A 10,396-nucleotide genomic window follows, 5' to 3' on the forward strand; every position below is an offset into this window, starting at 1 on the left:
ATCGCATAGCCCGCATCGCACCAGCACATTGCAATGCCCCCCCACCAAATTACATCACCCCAGCACATTGCATCGCCCCTCGCCAAGTCGCACCGCCCCAGCACATTGCATAAACCCAACACAGGGCATTGCCCCCCGCCAAATCGCATAGCCCCCATAGCACCAGCACATTGCAATACCCCCCCACCAAATCACCGCGCCCCCCACCAAATTGCATAACATCGCACCAGAACATAGCATCGCCTGCCATCACATCGCCCCAGCACATTGCATCACCACCCCACCAAATCGCATCACCCCAGCACATTGCATCGCCCCTCGCCAAGTCACATCGCTCCAGCACATTGCATCAACCCAACACAGGGCATTGCCCCCCGCCAAATCGCATAGCCCCCAGCACATTGCAACGCTCCCACCAAATCGCATCACCCCCAGCACATGGATGCGCTTAACGGGCACAGTGAAGCAGCGTTGGGCACAGTGGATGCGTTTGATGGGCACAGTTAGGCAGCGTTTGGCACAGTGGATGCGTTTGATGGGCACAGTTAGGCAGTGGATGCGTTTGATGGGCACAGTTAGGTAGCGTTTGGCACAGTGGATGCGTTTGATGGGCACAGTTAGGCAGTGGATGCGTTTGATGGGCACAGTTAGGTAGCGTTTGGCACAGTGGATGCGTTTGATGGGCACAGTTAGGCAGCGTTTGGCACAGTGGATGCGTTTGATGGGCACAGTTAGGCAGCGTTTGGCACAGTGGATGCGTTTGATGGGCACAGTTAGGCAGCGTTTGGCACAGTGGATGCGTTTGATGGGCACAGTTAGGCAGCGTTTGGCACAGTGGTTGCATTTGATGGCCCAAGTGAGACAGAGTTTCATGGCACAGTGAGGCAGCCGTTTCATAGCACAGTGGCTAGCTGGGTGCTTTCTCACACACACTACACCCCTCGTCGTCGTTCCCCCCCCCTCCCCCCCCTTCCGCCGAGTACATAACTATTGCGGTGGGCGGGGCTGTTAACCATGTCTCCGCCTCCGCCGGCCGCCCGCTCCGCTCTATCTCCCAACACTGTCCCCCGCCCCCCCCCCCCGCCGAGTACATAATTAGTGCTGCGGTGGGCGGGGATGTTAAAGATGTCTCCGCCTCCGCCCGCCCCGCTCCCTTCTGCTCTATCTGCCGACACTGACACTCGTCCCGCCCGCCGAATACATAATTAGTGCGGTGGGCGGGGCTGTAAACCATGTCTCAGCCTCCGCCCGCCCGCCCGCTCGAGTTTTATTTTTACTGCGGCTGAAGTCCCGCGATACTTCTGCCTCCTGGGCTCGATAACAAGCATCTCCCCAGGAGGCATAGCAGCGCTGAATCCGCCGCGGCGGGAGAAATAAACTTATCGGCAGAGCACAGTGAGTTTTTAAAAAAAAAAAAAAAAAAAACATGCCAAATCTATTTAAGGGGGCAGTATTAAAAGGGATGGTTCAAAGTTGTAAAATAGGGCGCTTTAATGTCATCTACATTGTAAGTGCAATTTTTTATACTTCATCAAACACACTTTGGATTTTACGCTATGCAAGTTCTCTTTTCTTGACATATCGGTTTATGTACTGGATTTACTGGATGTGAATATCTGCATTGAGGATAACCCTGGTGGAAAGCTGTGTGGAAATAACAACCTTTAAAGTGAGTATGATCTCCTAATCAGAGATCAATACTATCTGGTAAGAGACAGCTATTACCTTTGGTGGAGGTTTTTCTTTCTTCACATTTTCCGGATGTCAGCAGTTTTTACATTTGGATATTTATTGCTTCAACATCTTCTGTGATTTTATTATCACCTTTTGGGGATCACAATTCTATGGACTATAGATCTTAATATTTTTTGGACTGTTTATCAATTGTATTCTTTATGATCACACTTATTGTTTTTTTCTTTATTCACGTGGGGATAACTTTATTGATATATAATCAATTTCATGTATACTATCAATATATGCACTCCACTTTATGTACAGTGGCATCTCTATATTGATTTTGAATTTAGCGCAGCTGTCGTTTTGCTTACTTATCTGTTTTTGGTGTAATATAACACTGTTTAGTTGCTGCTGGTTATTTTTGAATGAGCGCAATATTTTTTCTTTTACTATATGTTTAACCTTTTTCCAGCCAGTGTCATTAGTACGGTGACGGTGCATATTTTTGTCACTGATCACTGTATTGGTGTCACTGGTTCCCGCAAAGTGTCAGTCTTAACTGTCCACCACAATATCGCAGCCCTGCTATAAGTCACTGATCACTGCCATTACTAGTAGAAAATAAAAATTCCATATATCCCATATTTTGTAGACAATATAATGTTCGCATAAACCAATCAATATACGCTTATTGGGATTTTTTTTGCCAAAACGTGTAGCAGAATACACGTTGGCCTAAATTTATGAAGAAATTTGTTTTTCTCAAATTTTTTTTATTGGATGTGTTTTATAGCAGAACGTAAAAAAATGTTTTTATTTATGTTCAAAATTGTCTGTTTTTTTTTGTTTATAGCGCAAAAAATAAAAAACTCAGAGGTAAACAAATACCACCAAAAGAAAGCTCTATTTGTGGGCATAAAATACATTATTGTTATTTGAGTACAGTGTCACGGGACCGCGCAATTGTCAGTTAAAGTAACGCAGATAATGGCCTGGTCATGAAGGAGGATAAATCTTCCAGAGGTCAAGTGGTTAAAAAAAAAAAATATCATTTACAATCACGTTAAACAAAAACACACCTAAGGAGAAAAATAAAACATATACTTACCTTAAAGCGATTGCCAATCTATATAGTGTGTGTCTGTATGTATGTATGTATGTATATATACAGTACAGACCAAAAGTTTGGACACACCTTCTTATTCAAAGAGTTTACTTTATTTTCATGACTATGAAAATTGTAGATTCACACTGAAGGCATCAAAACTAAATATAAAAATAAATAAAATATATTTCATATTCTAGGTTCTTCAAAATAGCCACCTTTTGCTTTGATTACTGCTTGGCACACTCTTGGCATTCTCTTGATGAGATTCAAGAGGTAGTCACCTGGTGTAGCACCCCATCACTCTCCTTTTTGGTCAAATAGCCCTTACACAGCCTGGAGGTGTGTTTGGGGTCATTGTCCTGTTGAAAAATAAATGATGGTCCAACTAAACGCAAACCAGATGGAATAGCATGCCGCTGCAAAATGCTGTGGTAGCCATGCTGGTTCAGTATAAATCCCCAACAGTGTCACCAGCAAAGCCCCCCCCCCCCCCCACACCATCACACCTCCTCCTCAATGCTTCACGGTGGGAATGTAGAGGCATGTAGAGTCCATCCGTTCACCTTTTCTGCGTCGCACAAAGACACGGGGGTTGGAACCAAAGATCTCAAGTTTGGACTCATCAGACCAAAGCACAGATTTCCACTGGTCTAATGTCCATTCCTTGTGTTCTTTAGCCCAAACAAGTCTCTTCTGCTTGTTGCCTTTCTTTAGCAGTGGTTTCCTAGCAGATATTCTACCATGAAGGCCTGATTCACACAGTCTCCTCTTACCAGTTCTAGAGATGTGTCTGCTGCAAATGGTGGCTACTTTGAAGAACCTAGAATATGAAATATATTTTCAGTTGTTTCACACTTTTTTGTTATGTATAATTCCACATGTGTTCATTCATAGTTTTGATGCCTTCAGTGTGAATCTACAATTTTCATAGTCATGAAAATAAAGAAAACTCTTTGAGAAGGTGTGTCCAAACCTTTGGTCTGTACTGTGTGTATGTATGTATATATGTGTGTGTATATATATATATATATATATATATATATATATATATATATATATATATAATGTATGTGTGTTTATGTATGTATATTACACCATGTCTACTGTACAACTAAATCAATGAAACGTATAATGGGGGTGCGTTGTCTCCTCTCTTCCTCGGCACAGTTTGATCCCAGATTGGGGTGTCTGGGGACGACGACAATGCCTCTTACTTTACGCTAAATGCGTAGTGTTTATACGGTCTACCTATGTCTGTCACTTTGCTAAGTCATACGCCTTCCAACCACTATTCTGTTTGATTTGTACTTTTCTATTTTGTTTTTGTGAAAAACTTAAATAAAAACATTAAAATAAAAAATTTGCTTGCCTTATAACCCAGATTCCCCCTGAGGTGCCTAGGCAAGGGTGACATGGCTCTTCCAGGCAGATCCTGGGAATTCTGAGGATTACAAGTTTCACAAGAAGATGCCACAGCACAGTTCAGGAGCGTCTTCTGGTGAGATCTAGTATTTTCCACGTTTCTAGGATCTTTATGTTAGGCATGTGATGTCACTCATGCCTAGGCGTCAAACATAAGGTGAACATAACTCTGTCCAGACAATGCCCCATGAATTACAATTTCTAGGTGCTAGTGAGGCAGACTGGGACCTGTGATTCTACAATATCCATAAAGAGTCTAGGTTGCTGCTTGTAGGTTATAGCATACTATCTGCTTCCTCTAGGTCAAAAAGGGTTAACATTTGCCTGAATATGTTTACACCTCTGGGCACAGGGAAGTCTTTTAAACAATCAGTTGACCGTTTGTTGCACTGGTAATTTAGTCTTTTTTTTTTCTCTCTCTGCAGAACATAAGACCGAGATCTATAGTGCACATGCTATTGCTGCAAAATTGTTTTAAAGCAGTGCTTGCTTCTCAGCTAGTCCCCTCATTTCATCCAAAAGAGGGTTTATGTGCTGCTAGGCAGCCTGTCCTGCCTTGATCTGATTCACAGAAAACTCCACTGGCCACTGGTGCATTGTGTTCAAGAGGGGATGGGCAGGGTCACAGAGCAGAAGGAGGGAAAGGAAAAAAAAAAAAAAAGCTTGGCTACCCCTCCTCGTATTCCCCTGACAATAAAGCGTTGCATGACATCACACACAGGGGGAGTGATTAGTGAGACTTTATGTGTAACATACATCACTTCCTAGCTGCCATAACACAACTGTTATAGAAAAAGGGCTGGCAGCCTCTTGGCTTATCACTGAGCCGTCTCTCTTTCTTTCTCTTTCTGTCTCAGCTGCAAGCTGCGTGGATGGTTTGTACGACTGCCTCTTTTAAAACTGTGACTGCATGAGCTTCTCTGATACATGGCTTTCCTGGCTAACAATGGACCGCATCAGCCACCTGCTAGAAGAATATATTCCAGGTATGAACATGTTGTGCAAAGGCAGAGGGCTACCCAGACTGTAACGTGCTGTTGATACATAAACAAGGCTGCATTGGGTGCTACAAGGCTACATACAGCAGTTTTGCTGGTTGTCGTTAGACTGACATCCCTGAACGGAAAAGGCTCAGACTTGAGCTACTCAATTCTTTCATTGTTCTAGACTTGGAAAGGAATTATATAAATGTAAAAGGTTGATGTAGACTGGTTTGCCAGAAGTCTCTCTAGAGGTGACCCCATCTTGGTAAACCGCGGTCACTCTTAAAACGACGCTAGAACAAGAACCATTGAAACAGTACTCAGCTTAAAAAAATATAAGCAAAAAAGTCTGTTTTTTAAATATATTATTATAATGCAGGAAGTAGATTTTCTGGCTGTTAGTCCCCCCCCCCCCCCCCCACACACTCTTTTCCCTAACAATCATTTTTGGATGTGATGTAAAGACTTGTATAAATGTACGAATTACGTACCACAAACCTCTACAAGGGCATTATTTTCTGGTCGGAGTCTGACCTATACATATAGGTGTTTCTTACTTTACAGCACCAATGTAATGGAGAAGTGGTGATGCTACTCAGCTGGTTTAATTTTTTGACTTGCTTAAGAAAGGTGATAGAATTTGGTTGCCATGGGCATTGAAACTGTTTTTTTAAACAAGCCCTTATTGTGTTCCACATGAGTTTATTTTTCTTGTCTCCTGAAACAATGCATTACAAATGTCTTTTACAATTGAAGTACTGAGGGTCTGTTTGTTTGTTTGGCTGTCTGTTATGATAAGTAGAGTAAATGGAGGTAAATGTGTATTCTACCAAATGTTGCCATGCCAAAATGTAATCATTTTCTGTAACACAGAATGCAGGGTGGTCTGGGAAACGACAAAGAAAATTAAACCTGACAATCACTGTTTGTGTTTCTTGTTGCACCACCTTGTTTTTTCAATACTTATTTTTAAAAAGTTTTTTTGGGTACTGGTGGAGAAACTCCATGCAGATAAATAATAGAACTGTGTCCCCCTTGTACCTGTGACCGCACAGGCGGGAGAAGTTTCAGCCGCTGTAATGAAAATGCATATATCTTGAAGAGTAACTCCACTTTTTGTGGAGAGAAAAAAACATTCTCCTCTGGGTGATCTATCTACAAGGATTTTAACAAACTTTGTTGCACATTGTTACCTTTTGTTATTCTGAAGAAATAGCTGTTTGTCTGTGTCCATGTGCAAAGTCAATCTGTATGGGAGTGGTTTTATAATTATCGATCAACACATTTTTTTTTTTTTTATTTGGTCATAATTTTTTTTACCCACAAGTGGAGTTACCCTTTATCTTCTGTAGTCATGATATGGACTTTGTTATTTGCTGGCATTTGGAATTGTAAAACCTTGTAAGGAGGGCACAGACAGTAGAGGCTGATTGGACATGTGGATTCTATCAAACTGCCACTGGCATTTGTATCAGTTTGCTGGCCATTAAAGTAATTCGTTTTTAACCTATATAGCAGGGCAGGGGAGGAAGCTGCATATTTTCAAGCCAGAAAACTCTTAAGACATACGTGTATATGGGAATCTTTAGGACATGGGCAGGAAAAGTGTTTAGGTATGGGTGATTTTTACAGTTGTGGAAAACTCAAAAAGCACAGTCACTTCCAACACTAATAGGTCTTCCAAGGTGAGGAGTAACAGATGTCAGTCAGATAAAATGGTGGTGTGAAAGTTATATATGGTCTCCCAGAACTAGGTGGATGCTGCTGAGGAAGGGGGTGCACCCCCAAAACTTGTTAGCTGTACCCCATGTTCTGTGCATGTCCATGCACTGTGTGTTTATGGCCTTTTGTCAGTTGTATTTTGTGAGTATCCACTTTTATACAAAAATGTCTTGGTATTAAATTATCTCTGGTAATGTACTAGGTGTGCGTGCCTTCCATTTCTGTTTTTCCTGTAGTTGTAGTAGACTGGCTGTGAATGAAAGTGTTTTTTGGTTGGACTGCCAGGCAGGTGTACAATCAGTAGGGACATTGTTTGGGATCATCTCAATGCCTGAGCCTGATTTAATTGATCACACACGTGTTTCCGGTTTTGACCTAGAATAGCTCCTCTATATATAAGGCCCCTTTCACACGGGCTTTCCGATCAGATCCGCCTGTCCGTTTTTCAGGCGGACCTGATCGGACACTCTATTCACCCCTATGAAGCGGCGGATGTCAGTGGTGACATGTCCGCTGATATTCGATCTGATCCTGTCTGTGAAATACAGATGGATGTAAACCCTATTTTCCTTCCGTCTAAAGCAGTGGTCCCCAACCTTTTTGGCACCGGGGACCAGCTGCGTGGAAGAAAAGTGTGCCAAGGCCTGATTGGGGATGGCATGCGGGAGGTAAGCGTTTTTTTTTGTGGGCAATTTGTCAGCGCATTATTTCTAGTATTAGATTGTAGTAATAAATGGTTCAACCCACCATAATGCAGAATCAGTGGGAGCTCTGAGTGTGTCACTTGCCATGTTGCCTGCCACCAGATGCGGAATGTCACTTGCCACGATGCCTGCCACCAGATGTGGTAAGGCCCCAACAGATGAAGGTAGCCCCCCTCCACAGATGAAGGTAGCCCCCCTCCACAGATGAAGGTAGCCCCCCCTCCACAGATGAAGGTAGCCCCCCCTCCACAGATGAAGGTAGCCCCCCCCTCCACAGATGAAGGTAGCCCCCCCTCCACAGATGAAGGTAGCCCCCCCTCCACAGATGAAGGTAGCCCCCCCTCCACAGATGAAGGTAGCCCCCCCTCCACAGATGAAGGTAGCCCCCCCTCCACAGATGAAGGTAGCCCCCCCTCCACAGATGAAGGTAGCCCCCCCTCCACAGATGAAGGTAGCCCCCCCTCCACAGATGAAGGTAGCCCCCCCTCCACAGATGAAGGTAGCCCCCCCTCCACAGATGAAGGTAGCCCCCCTCCACAGATGAAGGTAGCCCCCCTCCACAGATGAAGGTAGCCCCCCTCCACAGATGAAGGTAGCCCCCCTCCACAGATGAAGGTAGCCCCCCCCTCCACAGATGAAGGTAGCCCCCCCCTCCACAGATGAAGGTAGCCCCCCCCTCCACAGATGAAGGTACCCCCCCCCCCACAGATGAAGGTAGCCCCCCCCTCCACAGATGAAGGTAGCCCCCCCCTCCACAGATGAAGGTAGCCCCCCCCTCCACAGATGAAGGTAGCCCCCCCCCTCCACAGATGAAGGTAGCCCCCCCCCTCCACAGATGAAGGTAGCCCCCCCCCTCCACAGATGAAGGTAGCCCCCCCCCTCCACAGATGAAGGTAGCCCTCCCCTCCACAGATGAAGGTAGCCCCCCCTCCACAGATGAAGGTAGCCCCCCCCCTCCACAGATGAAGGTAGCCCCCCCCTCCACAGATGAAGGTAGCCCCCCCCCTCCACAGATGAAGGTAGCCCCCCTCCACAGATGAAGGTAGCCCCCCCTCCACAGATGAAGGTAGCCCCCCCTCCACAGATGAAGGTAGCCCCCCCCTCCACAGATGAAGGTAGCCCCCCCTCCACAGATGAAGGTAGCCCCCCCTCCACAGATGAAGGTAGCCCCCCCTCCACAGATGAAGGTAGCCCCCCCTCCACAGATGAGGGTAGCCCCCCCCTCCACAGATGAGGGTAGCCCCCCCCTCCACAGATGAGGGTAGCCCCCCCCCCTCCACAGATGAGGGTAGCCCCCCCCTCCACAGATGAGGGTAGCCCCCCCCTCCACAGATGAGGGTAGCCCCCCCCCTCCACAGATGAGGGTAGCCCCCCCCCTCCACAGATGAGGGTAGCCCCCCCCCTCCACAGATAAAAGGGTAGCCCCCCCTTCACAGATAAAAGGGTAGCCCCCCCCTTCACAGATAAAAGGGTAGCCCCCCCCTTCACAGATAAAAGGGTAGCCCCCCCCTTCACAGATAAAAGGGTAGCCCCCCCCCTTCACAGATAAAAGGGTAGCCCCCCCCCTTCACAGATAAAAGGGTAGCCCCCCCCCTTCACAGATAAAAGGGTAGCCCCCCCCCCTTCACAGATAAAAGGGTAGCCCCCCCCCCTTCACAGATAAAAGGGTAGCCCCCCCCTTCACAGATAAAAGGGTAGCCCCCCCCTTCACAGATAAAAGGGTAGCCCCCCCCTTCACAGATAAAAGGGTAGCCCCCCCCCTTCACAGATAAAAGGGTAGCCCCCCCCCCTTCACAGATAAAAGGGTAGCCCTCCCCTTCACAGATAAAAGGGTAGCCCCCCCCTTCACAGATAAAAGGGTAGCCCCCCCCTTCACAGATAAAAGGGTAGCCCCCCCCTTCACAGATAAAAGGGTAGCCCCCCCCTTCACAGATAAAAGGGTAGCCCCCCCCTTCACAGATAAAAGGGTAGCCCCCCCCTTCACAGATAAAAGGGTAGCCCCCCCCTTCACAGATAAAAGGGTAGCCCCCCCCTTCACAGATAAAAGGGTAGCCCCCCCCTTCACAGATGAAGGTAGTGCCCCCCACTGGGCCTTGCACACTCCATGAACACAGGTGACCCGCTTTCAGTCAGTCCCCGCCCACACTCACCCTGTCACTGGTAGTGTTGTCATACTCTGGGGGGCCCCCGGGCCTCTCCTCTGGAACTCAGTCATGATGGTGTGTGTTCGGTGATGAGGGCTGAGGATTAGCAGCAGGTAAGTATATGGAGCAGGGGTGTCAAACTGGTGGCCCTCCAGCTGTTCTGAAACTACAAGTCCCATCATGCCTCTGCCTGTGGGAGTCATGCTTGTAACTGTTAGCCTTGCAATGCCTCATGGGACTTGTAGTTTTGCAACAGCTGGAGGGCCGCCAGTTTGACACCCCTCAGATGGAGGGATCAGAGGGGAGGGGGCAGCTCCCTGCTCTCCCGGAAGAAGTGTGGACTCGTCTCCTCTCCGCTATATCCACCCCCAGCCCTGTTACCAAGGGACACCAGTGGCTTCCCTGTTACTGTGGGCTGTCCTGGAGGTGACGGTGTGCTGCACCTTCCCCTATGACAGAAGGGCGGGGCGAGCTCAGTGAGAAGGGGCCACGTTCATTCACATTGTACGGGGAGTGTCCGGGTGAGAAACAGAGGGAGGGGCCATGGTGCATAATAAACACCACACAGCGCTCAGCAATAGACAACATTGAATGGCTGTGTACAGGAGGTGAGAGAGAGCACGTGACCACACC

At 47.0% G+C, this 10,396-nt stretch overlaps 1 protein-coding gene across 1 annotated transcript in view; it reads left to right on the forward strand.

Moving 5' to 3' along the window:
* Window positions 1-10,396, forward strand: part of GPSM1 (G protein signaling modulator 1) — a 582,328-nt gene that overhangs the window by 53,371 nt on the left and 518,561 nt on the right. Inside the window, exon 2 of the mRNA XM_040324133.1 lies at window positions 5,068-5,196. Within this exon, the coding sequence (XP_040180067.1) occupies window positions 5,138-5,196 (59 nt within the window). The 5' untranslated portion in view covers window positions 5,068-5,137. The remainder of the gene's footprint in view (window positions 1-5,067; window positions 5,197-10,396) is intronic.

Source organism: Rana temporaria, chromosome 9 (genome assembly GCF_905171775.1).
Source record: "Rana temporaria chromosome 9, aRanTem1.1, whole genome shotgun sequence".
Taxonomy (NCBI): domain Eukaryota; kingdom Metazoa; phylum Chordata; class Amphibia; order Anura; family Ranidae; genus Rana; species Rana temporaria.